General features: G+C 42.4%; 2 protein-coding genes across 2 annotated transcripts; one reads left to right on the forward strand and one right to left on the reverse strand.

Moving 5' to 3' along the window:
- On the forward strand, positions 1-826 carry LOC127760126 (uncharacterized protein OsI_030282-like). Its single transcript, XM_052284340.1, has one exon. It carries the CDS (start codon positions 75-77, stop codon positions 549-551), a length of 477 nt encoding a protein of 158 aa, XP_052140300.1. The 5' UTR covers positions 1-74; the 3' UTR covers positions 552-826.
- Positions 827-14,919: 14,093 nt separating this feature from the next.
- LOC127785684 (transcription factor MTB2-like) lies at positions 14,920-18,357 on the reverse strand. Its single transcript, XM_052313087.1, has 2 exons — positions 17,996-18,357; positions 14,920-17,288 (listed from the first exon to the last, which is right to left on the reverse strand). Exon 2 carries the CDS (start codon positions 17,281-17,283, stop codon positions 15,430-15,432), a length of 1,854 nt encoding a protein of 617 aa, XP_052169047.1. The 5' UTR covers positions 17,284-17,288; positions 17,996-18,357; the 3' UTR covers positions 14,920-15,429.
- Positions 18,358-24,926: the final 6,569 nt, after the last annotated feature.

Below are 24,926 nucleotides of genomic sequence, written 5' to 3' on the forward strand. Positions count from 1 at the left end.
TCATCAACCTAGGTTAGCTACTTCTTGTTGCATTGAATCATCCCTCATCAAATCATTGGGATATATATTCCACAATGGCCAAGGTAATCACACTAATCCTTGTGGTTATTACAGTGTCGACCATGTTAGCCTCACCTGTGGAATGCACCAACAAGATTGTTGGTGCCTCTCCTATTGGAATATCTCCATACAACTTTACGACAATGATAGATATCTTTAAAGTGGCCATGTTAGTGCCAATGGAGGATTGCACCACCAATGTCGAGATGTGCATAAGCGAGACATGCTCCTACATCAAAAAGGCCCTTGATAGTGTTGTTGCTGCTGCCCTACCAGCAAAAAAGGCGGAAACTAAGGAGGCCACGGTCAAGATGGCTGGGATTGCTGCCACTATGCTCGACACAGCTAGGGCTTCAGGAGAAAAGAGACAAGTTGCCGCGGTTTCCATTGCCTTCATGCTTGCTGCTGATGCGATTGACGCAGCCACACCTGCTGACAAGTTTAGAGTAATGGATGAAACATTCAAAGCAGCCGCTTCTCCTATCGCTTGAGCGAGCAACACCTCATCTTATCCATCCATCAATAAAATTAGCATATGCTACCACAACCACCACCAGATGTACTGAGTGGCATCACGATATATTCTTCATGTAATAGCCGGGTTTTTCCCTATAGTCTTAGTCATGCTAATGACTTGGTCACACTGGCTCGAAGCGGCGTTGAGGAGCCATATGGCTAGATAAGACCTACTGATATGTTGAATTGTCTCTTTTGTTTTGTATTGCAATTTATGAATTGAATATTTAATGGTCAATATTAAGTCATATGCATATGCACCATTAAGAGTTAGACTAAACCTTATGAGAGTGGGTTAAGTCAAATGTGGTTCATGCATGCCATGTTGCTGGTCAAGAGCGTACCAATTGAATGTAATGGATCCAGAATCTTCCTCCATGCTTCATGACTTAAAAACATTTTTTTCCTATCTTTGTTCCAATATGTTGCACTACAGGTGTTGGTGGTTATACGTAGCCAATTTGATCAAGTACTTTTGTAAGACTAGAATCCACTGTTTCATTTGTCTTGTTCATGTCACGCTTCATGCTTGGAGTAATTGTTACTAGGTGCTTTGGATTTGGTTGCAATTCAAGTTGAGATACCAGAGGCACCATGTGTGCATAATCAGCAGGATATCTTTGCTAAATACTCCAACCATGTGTATATACTTCTACCTTTAATTTTCTTCTGTTCTTTCATGGAAATTGCATGCTTGAACCTTTCTATGGCATCTAGTGTTGAGTGGAAACTTTTAAGTTGTTACAGTTTCGTCCCTGTGTACTGAACTGATTATTTAGGTTGCTACCAAACTCAAAGTAAATAATAAAAAAGATGATGTGTACAGTGATAACCATGACCTTGTACTGTGCAGTTACATGTCCACCTGAGTTTGAAGCTTCATAAATCATATACTTTAAAATCCATTGCAGAATTGCAGTAAGCGAGCAGTGCCAATCTACACTTTATTTGAATTGAGCATAAGTTAAATGACATATAAACTTTGCATATGTACATCTGTACATACCCGCGCACACATATACATTATAAATGCTGTACAATATGCATCTAATATGTTGCACCTATACATTGTATTCATACGCAGCATTCACTAAACTCATAGACCCATATACAAGTCAAAGTAATATGTTAAATTATTAGAAAATGTTTGTGTGATCTTAGACCACACAATTTTAGTTCAGGAGTTTATGAGAAATAATTTCATAGTTTTTTTACGATTAATGGTTTCTGACACATATAGATGTTTCTGACAAAGCATGTGCACTTCATATGCGTCGTTTCTATCGGAGCTTTCTTTACTCCGTTTTCCATGTCATTAGCGCATCAACTCGATCACATGAAATTGAAACGAGATTTCTTTCATTTTGGATCTTCCATGATTAATGATGACTCCCAAATTAGGCCCCCATCGTTTTCTCTATTCAGTATCAGCCAATGCCAAAATTTGAATTTTAAAGCTTAATTTTGGAGTTTCTTCATCGAAGTTTATTTTTAGCATTGGTATTTAAGTCGCTAAGAACATATATATATATATATATATATATATATATATATATATATATATATATATATATATATATATATATATATATATATATATATATATATATATATATATAAGTTTTACCTACAAATTATTGTATTATTATTTTGCTAATACGCCATATGGCGTATTATCCATATTATCCTTATGTTCTGCGAAGACAAATGGTTGGGAAATGTAACCCTGCGAGAACAGTACTTGTTCTTCTACAACATTGTCAGGCACAAACATGCAACTGTCGAAGATGTCTTTCAAAATGGATATCCCAATTTTCATGGAGAAGGGATCGAATTGAATCGAAGTTAGTCACATGGAACAACTTATTACCACGCATCGCTAATATTGATTTAATTTAAGAGCAAGATGAGTTTCCATGGAAGATGGCCCCTAATGGACAGTTCCATATGGAGTCTCATTATCATCTCTAGTTTATAGTGACATCTCGAATATAAATAGACGCCTTTGGAAATTAAACATGCCATTGAAGGTTAAGATTTTCCTTTGGTACCTTCATCTTGAAGTTGTGTTAACCCAAGACAATCTAGCTAAACATAATTAGCAAGGCGATCAAAACTGTTGTTTATGTAATAATAAGGATACAATTAAACACATTTTCTTTGAATGCCTCTTAGCCCATTTAGTTTGGTCCATCATTTATGTGGCGTCAAGAATTACTCCACCTGATAGTGTTTCACAAGTGTTCACTAGTTGGCTTTCGGGTTTTCAAAAAGATATGTAACCATATGTCCTGTTAGGGGCGACTGCCACATGCTAGTTGCTTTGGTTATGTAGGAACTATATAGTTTTTGATAGAAAAGTTATTTATCACCCATACAGGTCATATTTGTAACTATCCATTGGATGCACACCTAGGTTATACTTAAAAAGCCGAGCTCATGGGATTTGGTTATTTGCGACGTGTCTACACTTGGAGCAGGTGGTCAAGGAGTGTTTTACCTAGGGACATAGGTGGCGATCTAGTCTTAGGATGATGGTCCTTAATGCTTCTTGTACTTAATTTCTTTTAAATTGGTTTCTGTGTGTTTAGTTGTGTGCATCCTTGGGATGCAGTGGCTGAGAGTGTTATTTAGCGTAGTAATATCACCTTGATATAATTGACCGAGTTCGATAAAATATTCCATTGTCTAAAAAAGCAACTAGTTACCATGGCCATGCACCCGACACCTGGCTTCTCGCTAATGACATGTGATTGGGAGAAATGTGCGGTGGCCCAAAGACTTGGCACATATGCATGCAACCAACCAATTTTTGACCACAAAGCTCCTGCGGTCCTAGGCCATCGCCTTACACTATTTAAAGCAATCACGTCCCACTTTAATAATAGCAAGCAGCTCATCAACCTAGGTTAGCTACTTCTCCTATTGCTTGAGCGAGCAACACCTCATCTTATCCATCCATCAATAAAATTAGCATATGCTACGACAACCACCACCAGATGTACTAAGTGGCATCACGATATATCCTTCATGTAATAGCTGGGTTTTTCCCTATAGTCTTTGTCAAGCTAATGACTTGGTCACACTGGCTCGAAGCGGCGTTGATCGAGCCATAATACTAGATAAGACCTGCTGATATGTTGAATTGTCTCTTTTGCTTTGTATTGCAATTTATGAATTGAATATTTAATGGTCAATATTAAGTCATATGCATATGCATCACTAAGACTTGGACTAAACCTTGTGAGAGTGGGTTAAGTAAAATGTGGTTCATGCATGCCATGTTGCTGGTCAAGAGCGTACCAATTGAATGTAATGGATCCATCTTTGTTCTAATATGTTGCACTGCAGGTGCTAGTGGTTATACATAACCAATTTGATCAAGTACTTTTGTGAGACTATAATCCATTATTTCATTTGTCTTGTTCATGTCACGCTTCATGATGTGACCATTAATTATATGCATACAACCAAGCATGACAAATATAAAACTTTGCCAAAGAATACATTGGACGAATGAAGGATGTACAAGATATTCAAGTCCAATGAGTTTTGGAATCCAGTTCGGCCTCCCAAGACAGCACTTACTTCAAACGGACCTAGCGTCTTCATGCCAACTCCGATTTGGGTGATCTTGGACTTGATGGAAAGTTTATCTCGCTACCTTTCAAGCGCATCCAGTCTCATATCCAAATTCATTATTAGCCAACGGAAATCGTCAAAACAAGGCAGTGTTGTTGCTGAAACCGAACTTGTGCCTTGAGCCTTGTAATAGACTAGGCCCATCTCGGAAGTGTCTCCCTCCACCTCCACAAATTAGCACTAAACCCTAGATATATTTTCCTTTATAAATGTCTATGTGCACACTCTAGAACATTTGGGTTTTGTTTAGTTGAATTTTGCCAAATGCCATTCATCTTGTCTCTAGTACTCACTCGATTAGTCGGCGACTATTGATTCAGAGCCCCCAATAGTTGGTATGTTGATTTGCCGGGTCGATTAGATCTACCACTTTGATCACAACTATTTCTTTATTCTTAATCACATATTCGCAATATTTAGATTGCATCTTATCTTGTTCTTCCAGTGTTCTCTCGTTTGCATTGCAGGGATTATCAACCGCGCGTCACGGTTGGTACGACATCGTTTGTGATGTTGCGATTGCACGCGTCCTAGACTTATTCTGGTTGGTAGCCACGTCGCACTCGATCAAAGCGAGAGTTACCCCCTCACCAGAAGATTGGGCCACGAGAGAGAGAGAGTCATCACTTCATGCTTGGAGTAATTGTTACTAGGTGCTTTGGATTTGGTTACAATTGAAGCTGAGATACCAGAGGCACCATGTGTGCATAATCAGCAAGATTTCTTTACTGAATACTCCAACCATGTGTATATACTTCTACCTTTAATTTTCTTCTATTCTTTCATGGAAATTGCATGCTTGAACCTTTCTATGGCATCAAGTGTTGAGTGAAAACTTTTAAGTTGTTACAGTTTCGTCCATGTGTACTGAACTGATTATTTAGGTCGCTATTAAGCTCAAAAGTAAATACTCCCTCCGTTTCAGGTTATAAGGTATTTTGACTTTGGTCAAAGTTAAACTACTTCAAGTTTGACTAAATTTATAGAGAAAAATAATAACATTTGCAACCCAAAACAAATTGATTATGAAAATATTTTTAATTATTGATTTAATGGAACTAATTTGGTATTATAAATATTATAATATTTGTTTATAAACTTAGTCAAACTTAAAATAGTTTGACTTTGATCAAAGTCAAAAGTCTTGTTACCTGAAACGGATGGAGTAATAAAAAAGATGATGTGTACATTGATAACCGTGACCTTGTACAATACTCCTAGCTACCTATGCACCTGAGTTTGAAGCTTCATAAATCATATACTTTCAGATCCATTGCAGAATTGCAGTAATCTAGCAGTGCCAATCTACAATTTACTTGAATTGAGCATATATTAAATGGCATACATAAACTTGATAAATAAAATCTTGAGCCGAGAAATTAACTAAAATTGGTAAACAGAAACAGATTATTACCAACTACTAATAATAAAGCATCAGTGGCAGTGATAAAATCAAACGGACGCGTCGTCTTCTAGCTTGAGCTTATCGGCCATCTCCCGCGCCGCCAGCCTGGCCTCCCGCCGCTGCTTCCGCTGGGCAATGGCGGCGCGGTGGCTCCCCAGGCAGGCCGGCGAGCAGTGCGTGCTGTTCCACGAGCCGTTCTCGATCCACCCGCCGCCGTTCTCGCCGCCGCAGTGCTTGCACCTGCCCGGCGTCGTGGTCAGCACCGGCAGCAGCAGCTGCCCCTCCTCGCCGCCGCCGTTGCCCTCCTCCACCGGGTCGCCGAGGATGCTCTCCAGGTAAGGGAACCACCACTCGTACCCCGTGCAGCGCACGCCGCGCGCGGCGGCCTCGCCCTCGATGCGCACGACGGCGGCCGGGCAGCAGTCGAAGTGGTGGTGGGAGCAGATGGCGGCGGAGAAGGCCTCGCCGCAGCGGAGGCAGAAGGAGTCCCTGGGGTGGCGCGTGACGTAGTCGTTGTTGGCGACGAGGTCCATGAGGAGACCCACTGGGCCGAGCTCGCCGAGCAGCTGGGCGCCGCCGCCGGGGAGGTCCGGGCGGCCGTCGGGGGTGACGGGGAAGGCGTGGTCGGCGCCGCACAGGGCGGAGCTTCCCGGGTGGCTGTGGCTGTGGTGGTGCCTGTCGCAGCAGTGGTGGCAGTACGCGTGGAAGCAGAGCGCGCAGAAGCTGTCTCGCCGGCATGTGAGCGACAGGTCCGCCGCCTCCAGCCGCTGCGCCGCCCACCTCAACCTCCTCTCCGGCACCGGCACCGCCGGCGGCGTCGACATCGCTCGCTCTTAATTAGCCCGTCGATTGCAATAGGAGTCGTCGTGTGCGGCGCGCGTGCGTGGGTACGAACGAACGATGGTTCGATGGCTCGATCGCGATCGATGCAAATAGTATATGGGGAGTCTGATAGATGCGAGTCCGACTCGATGTTTTGTGGGCGGCGTCGTGTGATCCGAATCGCGATCGGTGGCCGCTCCAATTGTCCGAGTCCAACTGTTAGTTCCGTACCGAGGTAAGTACTCCTTCCCTTTTGATTCTTTGACTTTTTATAAATAATAATAATAATAATAATAACTTTTTTTAAGATTTGATTAAGTTTCCCTTTGACTCTTTTTATCTACTCAAACTTTTCTTAATGTTTGGTTAAGTTTATATCTAACATAAATTTAGCACTATTTATATCACAAAACAAATATTTATTACAACATATTCAATGTTATATCTAATGAAACTAATTTAATGTTGTACATGTTAATTTAACTATTTTAAAGTGAATTTTACTTTGTGTCACATTTTGCAATTAAGTGAATTTTACAGAACCAGAAAGAAAGAAAGAAAGATATGTCATAAAAATACACGTGCAAAAATTGAGGATTGAAAAACACATTAATTTGTATGAGTGAGCGTTTGATTGGACCATAGAGAAACATATTATTTGGTAAATTGGAATTCTTAGTCTATTTACATTCAATTATCCTAAATTAAGGTCCTATTTGAGATAGATAAAATTAATGGACCGATGGATTATTTGATTTTTTTTTACAAGCGAATGAATCTTACAAGGTACAAAAGTCGTGTTAGGAAAGTATACCAAAAAAATTTATATAGATTTTTTTTCACAAAACGCAAAGTTTAGGAGCCAGCTTATGAAGCATGCAAATAAAAAAAATTCAAAAAAACAGAATCAGGAAAAGAACATTGCCTAATTCATTAGACAAGTGGGTAGAAGTATGGATTTTTTATTATTTTTTTCCTATTTGGTTTGGGGCATGTTCAGATTGTAGCCAAAATAAACCTTGCCAAGTTTTGGCAGTGCCAAAATTTTGGTAAGATGACAATATTGCTAAAATTTTGACAGGATTTCTTATGTATTGACCAAATTTGACAACAAACTAAATGTAGATATTTTTTTGACAACTTCGCTAAAAATGATATGGTTGAAAATGACATCAAAGTGAACAGGGTTGGTTTCAAAACTTTTCCGACCAACACATTGACAACTTTAATACTTATTCTATGGATTTGAAGCCCATATGTGCCAAATCAATACAAGTTGAGAACCTTGTACTACCCAAAATGTTTTTTAGTGCCAAAGCAAGGGTAGTAATCCAAACATGCTCTCTGTGTTTTCTTCATTTCAAAAAGGCCCTAATCCACACATAGGCCACGCCTGGTGTACAGGATGCCATCCATATACAGTAGCAGAATAGAGATAGCACTACCTCTGCGTATACCGAATTGTCAGGGCCAAGTAAATCAATTGTTTACATGCAGCTTCACCTCGTAGGTGAACATCAAATGATCACAAGAAAAGGATCACAAACTGTGAAACTCACAAGAGCAGAAAAAGGTTAAAAAGGCTGTGCATCAATCCTGACGTACTCCGTTTCAGTACTCCTGATTTAGTTTGCAGAGCAATGAGCACGTATAATCCTTGTACTCAGCACTGCTCAGCCGCCTCTGGCAGACAGAACACCTGGATGCTTCCCTCCCGTGGAGTGGCACCAGATGGCAGCCCGGAGCGCGAGCTGAGGAAAACTCCTACACACAAATCAGTGCAGCATTGTATACTGAGGTTCAAACAAAGCAAAATATTGTACGGTACACAATGAGTACTACTAGTAGCCATCAGTAGTAGTACACATTTACCTGAACACCATCAAATGCATAGTAGTAAGAGGCGCCCGTGGCATCATTTGGAATAACCACGCAGGTCTGATCAAGGTACTGGGTGATTCCTACCCACGAGTGGGACTTGTGATGACCGCATAGTATTTGTGCAAAACCACACTCGCAATCAAAGCAGAAGGCATCTCTCAGAAAGCTGTTGATGTCACTATCAGGCTGAGACCCCCGAAGACATGTTTTGTTCTTCAAAAGCTAAAGCAAATTGTAAAATCAAATCAGTGAATAAACATTCAGTGACACGAAACACGAAGCAAACTCGCTTGAGTAGAATACTGTACCATATACCGCAGGCACGGATGTCCCCAGCAATCAGATAGTGATTGCAATGGAGTATCGCATTTAACACACAAGCCAACACATTGGCCTTCACAGTTTGTCCCATGCTTGACGGCATCAGCGCCGGTAGTACTAACTTTAAGCATTCCATGCAATTGTCCAAACAGTTCTGTATTGGTTGAGTTAGAAATCTGCACAATGACATCAAAATTAAAAAAATAAAAGATCACAGTCATTGACACAAGAAATACTTCAATGCAGATAGAGCAGCTCTCTAATGTTAGTTGGTGGGTGTTGGGAACCCATCTCCCACGTACGGAAAACGGAGCAGTCCATTAGCGCATGATTAATTAAGTTTAACTATTTTTTTTGAAAAAAATGGATCAATATGATTTTTTTAAGCAAATTCCGTATATAAACTTTTTTAAAAAAACAGATCATTTAACAATTTGGAAAGCGTGCGTGTGGAAAACGAGATAGAGGAGTTCGGAACCACCTAGAAAGAACGCAGAGTGTTGTGCACCCCTTTTCCCAACCATCTCCCTCGTTTTTCGCACGCATGCTTTTTAAAGAGCTATACAGTATGTTTTTTGAAAAAGTTTCTATACGAAAGTTGCTTAAAAAATAAATTAATCTATTTCTGAAAAAAAAGAGTTAATACTTAATTAATCACGCGCTAATGAATTGCTCCGTTTTACACGCGCACTTTGTTTCCGGTTGGGATAAATGGACTAGCGAACACTATAAATGTACTAACAGGCCATCATTACCTGCTCCTTGCCATGATGCTTGGAACAGCAGTGCTCGCAGAAGGAGATTGGTGGGAACCCCTCACACAGGGAGTCAATTACACAGGTCAGGCTGAAGTCCTGAGATAACAAAGCAGTCGCCCATGGGAAGGAGTATCCCTTGACGGCTTCTGACTGAGCCTTGCATTTGAACGTGCAGTATAATGTGCCCATACTGACTTTATCATAGCAAACTTTTCACTGTCCTTTTCCACCAGCTGGATGTAGTGGCACATAGCTGCCCATCCAATCTATCCAAGGTAGACTCTGCATTAACATGTAACAATCAGCCAAAACAATAAGCTTACAGTAAGAACGCAATTACTATACACATGTATAACTCACATCAATTTTTTCAAATATGGAGGCCCATGGTTCGTCGCCTACAACGAACGCCCAAGCAGTCCAACGATTTTCATCTACTGTAAGAGAGTGGTGGACAGAACAAGTCGTGCTCCACACACAATCAACGTAAAGGCAGTAGTGTAGTCTTTTGCCTGCAGCTGCATCTTCCCAATCCTTTCCAGTCATACCTTCACAGGTGGAATTCTGGGAAAAATATTATACTATAAGTATAGTGGAATTCTGGAAAAAAAATACTATAAGTATACTATCCTGTACTTATTAAGACAGGACCTAGTACTGACAGAGAAAAAATAGTTAAGTAGGCTTGTTTGGATTAATGCCGTGCCAAAATTTTGGTAGTACTAAATCTTAAATAAGTTTTAACACTGTTAAATTTTTAATAGGCTAGTGGTGCCTCAATTATATTGACTTTAATATCTACTAGAGTACTGACAAAAAAAGATTGAAAGGGCAAAATTTTACATCAATCCAAATATCCAGTAGTACTCCTGTAGTCCTATGCTAGTTCTCCCTCCATTTATAGAATTCAAAATTTATTCTCAAAAACTTGTCACTTTATATTTTTGTCACATCAATTAACTCTAATTCAATTTTTTCTTCATCATACCCCTAACTACCCACCCTCTCACATCCAACTCTACATTATTTAATAGGGGACACTGATTTATTTCTTACTAAATTTTAAACTTTTAAAACCTTAAACTTTTTAAATACTCCCATACTCCCTCTGCCAAATTATAAGGCACCCATTGTTTTAGAAAAATCAAACTCGATAACTTTTAACTAATGATCATATTAATCATATAATGCTAAGTATTATACATGTTATATTACTAGACTCATATTTTGAAGTACTTTTATGTTATGCTAATTTAATATCATTTGAAAACATAACATACGATGAATTAATGGTCAAAATATATCATTGAAAACCGTGTCAAAAATAAGCATTAGGAAGTAGGGCAAAATTTTGGAATGGTGGCAAGTACCAAATAGGATTAAAGTAGGGCAAAATTTGACATCATGTACTCCTATCAGAGTCAGACAACTAGACGGGAAAAATATACTAGTAGTTGTACACACTGACCTTTTCTTTTGTCCCGCCGATGCCAGACAACCTTCTTAGCCAGCCGTTGATGCGCTTAACACATCTTTTACACAACATGGGCACAGAACAATTGCTGCACATTGCAACGGTATGTCAATTAGTACTACTTGCATTGCAACAGTATGTCAATTACTAGTAAGATTTGGTTGATAATACACTATATATAGGAGTGTTCAATAAGGTCTGGTTTAGTTCCCAAATTTTTTTCCCAAAAACATCACATCGAATCTTTAGACACATGCATGAAGCATTAATATACATATTAAAAAAACTAATTACACAGTTAGGGGGAAAATCGCGACACGAATTTTTTGAGCCTAATTAGCGATTAGCCATAAGTGCTATAGTAACTCATATGTGCTAATGACGGATTAATTAGGCTCAAAAGATTCGTCTCGTGATTTCCAGGCGAGTTATAAAATTAGTTTTTTCATTCGTGTCCGAAAACTTTTTTTGACATACGGTCAAACATCCGATGTGACATCCAAAATTTTCTTTTCGCGAACTAAACAGGCCTGAGATCAGTTTCTCCATACCACTCTTTATGTAGACATTCCCCGCACTTCAATTCTCCGTCTGACGTTCCACACAAAATGCACGTGCCGCATTCCCTACATGTCCAACAATAATAAAAGATGGAATCAAAGTCCGGTCAGTAACATATCAGGTTAAAAATGTCAGCAAATTTGCAGTGCATTCTGTGATACAGTACATCATTCAAACAGAAAAGACAAGAACAAGCGAGTTCATTGTGTTTATTTTAATAAGATAAAAAAAATATTAGGATCGACTTTGTAATTTAAGAAGAAAATAGGCAACCAAATTCGACTTGATGAAACTTTTGGTCTAGGCGTACACCTACACTAGCTATCGACCAACTAAGCTGGCTAATTAGTTCCTTACACAAGAGACAGCAGAAAGAACGGTGTACAGGTATACGCAGGTCGCTGCTTGTCAAAGTGGCTTCATCAACATGCTCAATTGGGTGATTGTGAAACTTTTACTGCGCATTGGTGATGGCCAAACTACACCTGAATATGATGGACCACTAGCATGCAGCTCGCTTCCGAGCTCTTTTTCCCAACACACAACGAAACTAGCAAGCAATCTCAACGCAGAACCGTTTCCTAGTACCTAAACTCGCAATGCAAGCTGAAGAATAAACAAAAGAATTGCAAGACATCATCCAATGGGTTGACCCTTACAGACAATGCCAGATGAGAGGAGAGAATGTGCACCAGGCTGGGAAAACAGAGAGAAGATGAAGAGTTAGTGACGAACGGATGCCATTCATTTGGCGAAACAAAACCCCATCCCGAATAAGAATTTTTTGCGTGTCTGCTTGCAAAAGACCGATTACCAACGTGAATAAACCTTACCAGCAAGAAAATTGTGCAAACAGCCTTCAGAGATATGCAATCAGCGAACTGAAGATTTCTGAACTTGCAAGCCCAACATAAGTTTGGTGCAGGAAATCTACAGCCGAATCGAACTTGCCAAAGCATTTGAAAGCAAACCCTACAGAATCTTCCTCGCTTCTAGAGACCGAAGTGACGCAATATCCTACCGCATCAAGAACTCATCACACAGCACACATTGAAACGCTAAGAACCAGCCACAGAAATCGATCGCCATTACCACCCCCAATCCCGACAATTAAATTGAATTTGCGATTCAAAAAAAAAAAAAAGCAGGACACACCGATCCGGATACCACCCCCACCCCCACACACAAACCACCCTGCTTCACAAACTCTCAACCGAAAAACCGGCCGCAGAGAAGACGACGACGAACTAACCAGAGAGCCACGCCTCCTGCTGCTGCTGTACCCACCTCCCGCGCTGCGGTCGCCGGCTGACGCGCGCAAACTCCAGCCGCGCTTCCATCGACGCGACGCGTCCTGCAATGCTAGATGTCATTACTCGCGAGAACGCAATATTCTCAGGAAGAGAAGGTGAAGGAGAGGGGAATCGTAGTATCGTACTGGCTGTCGCCCCGCCACGCGGTCGCCGCCGCCGCCGCCGGGGGTGCCGATATGCCGATCAAACCGCGAGAACTAGATTCTCAGACAGAGACGTCGACGAAGGAGAGCGAAAACGTACAGGACGTCGTCGGCCGCGGCGTCCGCTGTCGCCGCCGTCGATCGGGCGCGCGCCGCCTTCCCCTCCGCCGCCGGCATCCTACTCCTCGTGCCGCGCGCGTGCAGCGTTGCAGGAGCGAATCGTGATTTGAGTTGTTTCTGATTCTGAGAGAGCGGGGGAGGAGAGCGAGCAAATGCGAGGAGAGAATCTTCCAGAAACGAGGCGGGGGTTTATATAGCTAGTTTCCGTGTGGCGTAAGCACCAAGCCACCAGTAGACTTAATCTAGTGATTAGTTTCATTAGTACAGACAGTATCTTAGAGGAAAATGAACCTTCCAACCTTATCCTATCCAACGAAAGAGTAAGACTAGTTGATGACTGATGGTGATAATACTATTACATACTCCCCCGGCTCGTCCTTACATATTAACTTAATTTGTTACTCCGTCTCTCATAATACACATTCTCACTAACTTATTTCATAATATTTTATTAACGATCATTTTACAAATTATTTTTTCTTTGTAAATATGTTGTTTGGCTTATTCCCTGACGAATAAACCAAACGATTGGACCGTATATGTGAGGATATTAAACATATTATTTTCAATGAGATAGAGCTATATAGAAGTGTGGATAAGATGTGAATTTGAAACAAAATTGAGAATATTCCCAATATTGATCAATCGGGTTTTGTTTTACTAGAAGACAATCATGAGGGGAGGTACTTTACCACACCTCAATGATTTGAGATTTGCTGAAATTGTTTCGATAGGGGAATGGTATATTTGATGGGAAAGGAGGCAAATGGTGAATGTTGAAATGATTATCAGCTATATATCTGTTGTTACTCTTACACTAAATTATAAAATGCAAGGAAAAAACAGATGCAAAAACCACGGGAAGGATTGCATAGACCACCTCCTACGGGAAGAAATTCTCAAGATAAATGTAGATGCTTCGTCTTTTGACATTCTTTCGAGTACAGGAGGAGCCAGAGCATACGAGATGCACAAGGAAATTTTGTAGTTGGTTCTTTCAGGTACTTACCTCATGTCGTTGATGCAGACATAAGCCTACGCCCTCAAGGAAGGACTCAGCGGATTGGTTGCCAAAATATTAGTATTACTCAAACATACTGTTTGCAAGTGGTGGAAACAATGCAGCTTTTTGTCAACAAATTTTTATGAATGTAATATTTTAATATGTGATTTTGCAAAAGTCTCTGTTGAGCGCTTCGGGAAGCCAAATTTTTTGGCACATGTTCTATCTAAACATACATCTAATTTGAAGAGTTCTTGTATTGATGAGCCCCCTATTTTACTGAACGTTCTATGTTTTCATATCAATAAAAGTGTGCCAAATGGCTTTCTAAAAACATGGTCCGGAGTTAAATTTAATAGGAGTATTAGGGCAGTCCCAACCCATAACACTAGATATGGTTTCCATAAACTTCACATCATCAAGAAACTAGTACTAAACACTACTCTTCCAATGCAAACACCACTACTCCATACTTCAATTTAATGCTACTTATCTCACATGATGTCTTGGATGTTGTGTAGAAACCATGTCTCATGCAAGACATCATTTTTTGTCGTATATGGCAACTTACTCAATTATATCTGTTTCTTGTGCTAATTGCTATGGCTGTCTCCTGTGTTACGCAGACAGTTTCTATTGTATCTCGCCCACGTTAAGAGGAAAAAACTCCCTCATTTTTCCCTCATTTATTGCACACACCGCTGTGTATTTTTTTTTAAAAAAACTATAAAACTACTTAAAAATCATGTTAATATATGTTTAAAATTTAAAATAATTAATACTTAATTAATATAATGTACTAATATCTCACCTCTTACGTGTGTTTTTAATCTTCTCGTTTTCATTCCTCTCACACACTCTAAGAATATAAGAACCGACAAAAACCTGATAACCAATGGATAAGAGTCACCTCCCCAAAAGGTCACTAGATTGAAAGAACACAGATCACAGATGTGCCTACTGGCCCATGTAGCCCAGCTGCCCCAAGTAACATGCCGAAGTTTAAACACCAACTCACTTGACATACAAACGAAAGCACAGAATTAGCAGAAAAGCAGGTGACTTCTTTCCCAACTCATGCATTTGACGAGATGTACTGTTTATGGTTCTGCCACAAGCAATAAACTAAGAACATGGTATTCTCCCCAATAAACAACAAAAAGAGAAAAACTACACCGACCACAAAAGCCTACCATACAACAATGGCAGTTTTAACTTGAGAGCTTTGTCTTCCCCTTGGATCGCTAAGTCAGAATCTGAGCTTTCTTTCTCTGCCTACAAACTTCTTCTATCAACAGCGCTGAAAGGTGGGTGGATGGGTGTCCGTCCAACCGACTGCTTGCTGCTTGTCTGCAACCAGCGAACGAAGTAAAGCTGCCTCTACCGGTGGCGCCCACTCCCCAACTGATTCTACCCTGAGTTCATCACGCGAGACATGGCGGCAATCACCTTCTCCCTCGTTTGCTGTTCGGCGCCAGGGCACTTGATGATGAAAGAATGCACGGCCGTGCCGTTGTTGCTTGTGATCTTTGACTCCCCTGCATGGACTTCTGCCTCTTCGAAAGCTTGGAAGATGGCCCTGACAGGGTGGCTTTCCATGGGGCTCATCACTCGGACTAGAACCTCATCCTGAACCACCTGAATGTCCACCTCAGGTCGAGGCGTCCGATCCCTCGGATCGATCATTCCAGACTCAATAAGCCTTTCTCGCTCTACCTCCATCTCTTTGAGCTTCTTCTGTAGGTCAGTGATGTATGTTATGGCGTCACCAAGGAGGGATGCCTTGTCCATTTTTGATATATTGGGTACAACGGCTCTCAGTGCATAGAATCGCTGGTTGAGCTTCTCCCTCCTCTGGCGCTCGGCCTCAACATGATTTAGAGGCTCTTCCCTCCCGTTTGCAGGCTTTCTTCCCCTCTTTCTAGGCCGCCGGTCTTCTAATGCAGGTGGCGGACCTTCGTCTTTACACAAGCCATCCACCTCTGCACCATCCCCATCAATACCAGCTGGTTTTTTAGTCAAAACACCAGGTTTGGAACTGGTCCCAGCACTGAAATCTATTTGCCTGGGAGCTTGAGGCTGCAACTGTTGCTGACTCACTAGTTGCTGTGGCTTTACTAGCTGATGTGATTTCTGGAGCTGTGGTAGTTTCTGAAGTGGTGGTGCTTTCTGAAGCTGAAACTGTGTTGCAGTAGAGCTGTCGACAACTCCATTGTTGCGCGGTGTGGCTTCATTGCTCACAATCAATATACCGTTGCCAAACTTCTGCTGATGAGAATTCAGGCCCCGAGCCTGACTCCAAGTGAAATTCTGCAAACCTCTTTGGACATTGGGGAGCAATGAGCTCCCACCACCAGTCCTTTGTTCCCACGACCTTTCATCTGCCTTTGACACGCCAGTTCCTGGGCCTGCTGAAGGCCGGCCAAGGTTAAGGTCCTTCCCAAAAATCTTTGCCAAACCTGGTGACTTATCTGTAGGGCCACTCCCCTCGTGTCTCTGAACTCCAGCTTTATTGCCAATTGCCCCAGCAAACACAGATCTTATGGTCTGGAGAGTGTCAGAACTCTCCGCTACCTGTTGCATCGAACCCAGTTCAAGTACACCGGTCTCAAATGGAACTAGCACAATAGTTCTAAATCCTGCAGCATTTGCAAGGTATCCCCGGTAACAGTAATTGGCAGGAAATACGTTACGTTCAGTGTTGGGAATCCACAGGGGCACGCCTGCTGCAAATACTTGACCAGGGCCACCAGCACGGCGTGGAAATGCAAAGTACATAGATGCTAGAAAAAACATCTCTGTATCTGTCACCTGATCAATGCCTGGGGCATAATCCTCCTCGTCAACACCTCCGAATGCTGAGTGCAATCGCTGCAGCACACGCTTGCGCATCCTCTGTTTGGCCTCGTCACTACCTGCAGAAGCAGCAGGTCCCATCTCACCATCACGAGGCTCACGGCAAGAGCCATCCCCCCATCCAAGGACAAGGTCACCGGACTTTGTGCGCGACAGCTGCCAGAATATGGCATAGTTCCAACCAGCACCAGGACGATCTGATTCGACAAGCTCCTGGAGTCTATTTTGCAAGTCCACTGGCAAAGATGCAGCAACAAGGCCCTCGGATATGGCACCACCTCCTTTTGTCAAGTAAGCAAAAGCATCCGTTCCAAGCACACTGGCGGTGAGCGCTCGGTCCTCGTCAGTCCATGTCCCACCAGTTCCGCCATTGGCACCATCCTCATCAGCCTCCATCTTCATCACCATAATACCTACTCAAGATAGTATATATATCAGGCCAAATATAGCACTAAAAATGCGTAATACTCACAAGAATTGACTGGCTGGACGCCACAAGCACAGTTTTAGACAAATACAAGCAACAAAATATCATTTGGACTTATGAATAATCGGGTGCTGAACTCAGAATAACAGGAACAAAACTCTCAGTTATCATCCAGCTAAAAACACACTGTGATGAGTGATAAAAAAAAATTCACTGCTCTTACGTCAGTACAGATTATATTCGCGGACACATAATCGCTAAATAACCCACTCAAATAACAGAAATCGTCCACAAAGTGTGCAACCAGAATTTAAAACTAATCCTGACATTTCATATGGCACCATTTCAACGGATAAAAGACATGGAGGGAAAACACGATTGAATTCTATCCAAACCTGACCCAGCAAAAAGCGATACAACCAGTAATTTTCCTATCTTTTTCACGCTATAGGATACAGCCAAAACACCCGTGCCGATCGCGGCCAATCAGATTCCACCCTAAGCAAACCCTCCTCCCGCCTCAACCCGCCCAGCTCGTCAAACCCCAACCATCCCAAACCCCCATCCATTCCACTGTTTCCGCAACAGCGAGCAGCCACATCAACAACAACAACAACAACAACAACAACAAACTAGTACAGTATAGATACGGCAATTCTCACAGTGCAGCAAGGCAGCGGGGGAAAATCTCACCGTGCTGGGGCTCCCGCGCCCGAATCGGCGCCGCGGCCACGGAATCCAGGACGGGCGGGGTCTCCTCCGCGCCCCCCCCCCCAAGAAGAAAGAGGCGGGCCCCCCCACCCGCCGCTGGCTGAATCCGAGCACCCTCCCCCCCGGCGACGGCGACGCCCGGATCTCCCCCCACCCACACCCCACGCGAGCGCGAGGGTCCCCCGAATTCGCCGCGCGCGCAGGAGGCGGAGGCGGAGGCGGAGGCGGAGGCGGTGGGGGTGGTGATGGTGGTGCCTCAGGTTTCTCTGGTTCGCGAGGGGATTTCGGGGGCGGAGGAGGGAGGCGACTTGTGATGTGGAGAGAGAGAAGAAGAGGGGGGGAGAGGTGTGAAAGGAGAACGAGGGTGCCTTTGCCTTTTCTACACCGGTGGGATTGGATCCCGAGCCGAGCCGAGCCGAGCCGGTCCGCGGCTCGCTGGGGGCGGGGGAGCCGGCTCGATCGCCGACCCATGGGCTCTTCTCGGCTTTGCGCGCTGGTGGTTTGTTCATACACAGTGTGGTTGCGTGCTCTACGAGCATTCAAGTCGAGTCGATGGAGAGTGGGAAGCATATGGGTTGATTTGTTAATCGGGTTAAGTTAAAATAGGGGATACTTGATTTATAATATGGTTATTATTATTATTATTAATGTATTCTTTATTCGCTTGTTAATAATTGAAGAGCTAGAAATGGTAACATTTATACCTCATGAGTTTCAACAAATTTAGTCTGATGAATTTCAAAATCATGGGGCTGGTTCCCCTATTCCAACACACCATCATACTCCCATTGGCACTAGCATGTATAAGATATTTACGAACATTCCTAAAAGTAGCGATGTTGCAGATATAGGATATCGAGCCACTTTGTGGCGCATGGGAGAGCCGGCTCGCTTCAAGCCATTGTTTATATTTGTTTGGGTCCGCATGTTTTCTTTCACCGATGGATATGGTATTTGTGATATTGATTCAGGCAGGGACATAAGTGAATTAATGAGTAGAATTGACCACTGCAGATAATTTAGATGCAATTGGACCCTACTGCAAAGTGTTGAATGAGCAAGCCAAACTAGTGTTTATTCTCCTTAATTGTAACCTCGCGAGCTCCCTGAATTCACCAGGATCGAAGCATGCACAGGGCTGAGGAGCTGGGGCTGAGGCTAAGGCGGCGTGTTGAGGAGATTTTGAGGAAGGGGAAGGGGAGGAGGAGACGACGCGTGATGTGTGAAGAGGGAAGGTGTGAGAGGAGGACGAAGAGGGTGCCTTGCTTTCTCTACCCCCGGTGGGACTGGAACCCGAGCCGATGGATCCGTGGCTCGTGGGGGTGGAGAAACTAGCTCAATTCGAGCCTTGGACTCTTGTCAGCTTGGGACAATTGGTTTGCTCATATAGTAGCCACGTGCTCTTTGATCATTCGAGGAGACGGAGGTTGAGGGGGGATTGGTCTATTTGTTAATCAGGTTAAGCCACAAGAGGAGATAAGTGATTTATAATGTAGTTTTTTTACTAGAATGACTTTGGTTTATTAATATTTGTATCCTAATTAGATGGATTCTTCAATATTATGTTAATATTGAAGGAGCTAGAAATTGTAAAATTTACTGGTGGGTAAATGACAATGTTTTAAATAAATTTAGTTTATGAAATTTCAAAACCAGGGGTTTTCGTATCCATGTCTACCTTCTTCGGTTCTTCCTCCCCTTAGGCACTAATGTGTATAAAAAGGTTGTATTTAAACTTCCCTATATTTATAAGTGTTGATGGATGTAGGATACCTAATAACCCAAACCACTTCATAGAGCATAGAGGACCGGCTCGCTCCAAGCCATAGCTTACCTCTTGCTTACTTTCACCAATGGAAGTAGAATTTGTGATATTTATTAAATTTCAAAACCATGGGGTCTTATGCCCTTCCCCACCCTCTTGCTCGGTTGGCACTAATGGATATAAGAAAGATTTTGTACTTTGTAAGATATTTTTGGACTTTCCCGGATATGGCAATGTGGCGGATATAGTATGCCTAAGCCATTCAATAGCGGTTTGGGGCTTTGGGGGAAGGGGGAAACTCGCTCCAAGCCATTTTGGTATACATTTGTTTGGTACATATTGCTTTCTTTTACCACGACGGATGTGGCATTCGTGACATTTATTTGGGCAGGGACAAAGATGAATTAACACATTAGTAGGATTGAGCAATGCAGGTAATTTTAGCTATTAAGATTAAATATGATTAAGATGCAATTGAATCATGGTTGTAAAGGTAGAATAAGCAAGCCAAACTAGAGTTTCTTCCCCCTCAATTGTAAACTTGGAGAGAAATGCATTTATAGGAACAACTCTAAACTCTCTTTTCAAATTGTGCTCTTTGTTTGCCCATTTGGCTAGCTAGCTAGCCAAAAAGATCCCTCTTCAATTCTCCATATTTTATGTGTGCTCCAACAAGCTCTCCATCTATAGTTTCCACTATGATAGTGGGACCCACATGTTAGTCTCTCTCGCATACTTCCCCCTCTGCCTAGTTCTCCTCCATGCCATTTCTCGATCTACCCTCTCCAATGACTACTTCTAGCCTTCTATCACCAATGAGAAGACATCGTCTACATAGACAGCCTTGCAAAGGAGGAGACAGGGATGTAGAGCTTGGGATTTGGAGGACTTCATCGACCCTATTGACCTCGCTCCGTCCTTCTTGACAACGGGTGGGAAACTATGAAAGAAGGCCACACTAGGAGGCTAGGAGAGGCATCGCCTTAAGTCGGTGGTGATAATGGACGATGACGGAAGATGACGATGTAGTAGTTTGGAGCAAGGCATACTTGGGCTAGGGGAGGGTGGATAAGGTGGCACTAGGTGCCCGGGGGGATGTGGCGCTTGAGTTAGCGATGATGATGGACTACAACAACGGTGGCGCTGGGACAAGGCGAGCTAGAGGAAGTGCGTGTGAGTCACGTCTTCTCGCAAAGGTGATAAAGGAGAGAGAAAGAGAGGATCAGCATGGGACCCATGAATGGCCATTGATTATGGCTGGCAATTTTGAACATCAAAGGGAGGCATTTGGCCAACTGGTTGGCAAGTATTTTGGAGGTTGATTTTTTGACGTTTGCTAAAATTTAGCTTGGAGAGCCGTCTAGTGAGTCTCTTAGTGTTGCTCTAAGGATTTAATCAAGGAACCTATAATAATTCTATAGTGTAATGAAATCTCAATACCTTGACGAATAAGATTTACACACGTTGGGGGTCTTGTGCTACACCTAAGATAAAAACGTGAATCAAGTATTTCCCCTCCATTAGCATGATCTCTGCTAAGTGGTTTGGATCTTGACACTTCACTATATAAAGCATCGCTTGTTGACCCAGACTAACCATAATACTCCCTCTCGCCGCTTACCCCTTCTTCCTTCATTGCCTTCCCTATTTCGTGCGATGCCTTCAAACTCCAACATATATACCGACGAGTCCTATCGGCTTCCTTCGTTACTGCCAATCCTCTCTCTAGCCCTTATACTTTTCATAGGAGACTAGCGACAATAAGATTGCTATGCCCTTGTTACACATGTTTGAGTCGTTTGTGCTCGTCACCTCAACCTCCCCTGCCTCTAGGGGGTGGTGGTGAGGGTTGCTAGTGAAGTTGGGCGTGGTACTATCATGGAACCAAATTTTGGTAACTCGATGAAGGTGAGAAGGGGCACAAATCTTCATGCAGATGGAAGGTAACTGTTAATAGCAAGATTTTGTTCTTAAAAAACTATATGTGTATAGGAAACGAAAACATTAGTTGTGTTAGTGTCAAAGCCAAGACCCGGCCACTAGGGACGGTTACCTAGGTCAACCGACTCATGGTAAGAGGCAGAAATATGCGTCGTCGGTATCCAACAATACCTAATATCACAAAAATAATCCACAACATATGCATTCAAAATTCATCGGCACCTGTTCGACAAGTTTTAGATGAACTACCAAAATATTAATCTAGGAATTAATAGCTTTATAACAAAACATCACATGTGACATGGCTGACGGTTGTGGTTAGAAAATTTTTTATAAAAAACAATACATTTGCCTTGTATGAAGAGCATATCTTCTAGTAGTAGCATAATGTGGTTGGTAGCGTGCAAAAAATCTCATATGCTCATATACGCTTCTCTCTTACCTTCACGGTTTTGCTCCAGCCGACACTAAACTTCTAACTTTACATCTGTATACACATCACCAAACTACGGCTACATGCTCTTTCGTTTCACTTAAAACAAATACACCTCCTTTTTCTTTCTTTTTTTTTCCCTTTGCCTGATCACCGCAGAAGATCCTGGCCGCTACGCAAGTCGATCCCTCTCGTCTCCGCCTTCACGTGAACCCACACCTCCTTTCCTCGGCTCGGCTCAGCTCAGATCGGCTCCAGCCGTCAGCCGGGGAAGCCTCGGCTCTGGCCCCCCTCCTCCTCCGCGTGAGCGAGCACGTGCGCGGCGCGTGTCGCTGGGGGATCGGGAAGGCGACTCAGGGGGGGCTCGTGACGCCACGTGACCCGTGCGCCCCCGCCCGAGGAGGAGGAGCCCCCCGTTTGTGGTGCACCACGTCCCCGTCCACCCGCAGGATCGCACGCGACGCTGACGTGCGGGGACCAGGGTTAGGTGGGCCCCACCTCGCAGTCACGCGGAGGCGGGGTAGGGTCGCCGGGTGAGCTGGGGGGCCCATCGGGCGCGTGTGCGCGTGGCGTGACGAGGTGGTGGGAAACGTGAACTCTATTTAAGGAAATACGTGACACGTTTTCAGGGCACCCCCCTATCTCCGGCGCTAATGCTAATGACTCTGCCCTTCCCTCACTCGTGCCGTGTCCGCCACGGGAGGCTGACGTGTGGGGCCAACGAGGGGGCGGGGTGGTGGGGGCCATGTAGGCGTGACTCAGGCGGGTAGGTTCGTGGGTGCGCCGTGACGCGGCTGGCCCCCACCCCGGGTGATTAGAGCAGCTACAATAGCAGACTATCAGCGCTATAAACATATTTTAATGAGATAAAAGATGAGAGAGAAAAGCTGCGGGCTATAAATTTGTAGCCAGCTACAGCATGGACTTTAAGACGTAATATGTGTATGATAGGTGAGACCATATATTAATAATATAGTAAGTAACTATTATATGAACTGGCTATTAGATTAGTTATAGATGAATTGGAACTAAGTAGTGGGCTATACTATTAAACTTGCTCTTATACTAGATGATGATTTATTAGCGCCTAATGCATGTGTTAACCCTCCGAAAACAAAGTGGGGGGGGGGGGGGGGGCGAGTAGGCGACACGAGTAAAGGCTGATGGGCGTGCACCTCATGACCACCCGCCCCACCATGCCGGCGCGCGCCGCCGCCGTCGAGGCTCTGGTGGTGCACGGCAACCGGGAATTATCTGCTCCTTTTCTGTTGTTGTCCGTTTCGTTTTACACGTCATGGGCTCGTCATCTCATGGGTGTGGTGGTGTGTTTCTTGTACCGTGCTAACCAGCTGTTTGTCTCGTTGAAAGTCTATTGTTGCGCCTTTCACGCGTGGTTACAGTGATAGGTAACTCTGGCTACGATTCTGGACACATACATGTAGGTTCGTTGCTAGAATATATTTTTTTTAAGGAGGGGTATGTTTGAGAAGAAGAAAAAACGCAGGTTATTTCAATGTATCGAATTATTAGCATAACGTGATGATTTGGTCATTTTCACCGGGTTAACTGATTTTGGAGAATATGTATAAGTTGTATGCATCTTTGTATTAAGATTTTGAGTAAATTTCACAAAACTACAGGTACTTTAGTTAAATCATCATAAAACTACAAATTTAATATGATGTATCATAAACTACAAATTTATAACACTAAATTTATCACATAAGTACAAATATAAGGTGGATTATTGCAAAAGGATATCTACAGGTTTTATATCAATTCAATCACAAAGTTTGGACATTATAACTCAAAGATAACGTTAATGCTAAAAATTTTAACCCCAAAATATATTTTAAGATAATTTTATAATAAAATATATGGACAATAAAACTGTAGTTTTATGATAAATTTATTGTTAAGTTTGTAGTTTTGTGATATACCATCTTACATCTATAGTTTTACAATAATTTGGTCAATATATATATAGTTTTGTAAAATTTACTCTAAAATCCGATTTTAGAGATTTACAATAAGTTTTGCATAGAATGAAACCGAAAGAAAAAAAGACCTATATCTTGTGGCATTAATTTAGCGGCCAACTACCGAACGTTGAAAACGCTAGCCGGGCAACAATCTCACCTCACATCAACGTGTTATTTTTTTTAAGCTGTCACGCTCACCACCTCCCTTTTTCCTTACATTCTCTCGAGGTTCCAAAATGTCTTGTTTTGAATGAAATAAAGAAACGGCTTTGACTAGGTTTTTTTTATATTTTTTCACTTAACTACCTATCTAATGTGGTGCAACATTTTTGAAAGAGTCAAAACTTGTAGTATATAAATTCATATCTTATACATTAAATTACATACACTTGTAATATAATTTCCAAATTATACAATGTACTATACTCATTTTATGTACGATAAATATGGAAAAACGATTTATTATCTATTTAATTGTGAGAAAAAGTATTAGTTCAAATTAACATATATGTAAAAAAAACAATATGAAAGAATTAGGGGAAATAATTAATATAGTTATGCACATATTGATAAGAGAGAATAATCATATATCATGTAGTGAGAAAAAGGAGACCACAATTGAATGTTGTACTATTAAGCAAAATTGATGTTATTGTTTTTTATTTTTTAGCCAAATCTATCCAACCATAATTAATCAACCCGTGTTAGCAGAAGCCCATATCATCACGCGCCAACATATCATGAGATTATTAGTAGTAGCTAAGTAAACCGACCAATCATATTATGTAGAGA

The sequence above is a fragment of the Oryza glaberrima genome, chromosome 1 (assembly GCF_000147395.1).
Source record: "Oryza glaberrima chromosome 1, OglaRS2, whole genome shotgun sequence".
NCBI classification, from domain to species: domain Eukaryota; kingdom Viridiplantae; phylum Streptophyta; class Magnoliopsida; order Poales; family Poaceae; genus Oryza; species Oryza glaberrima.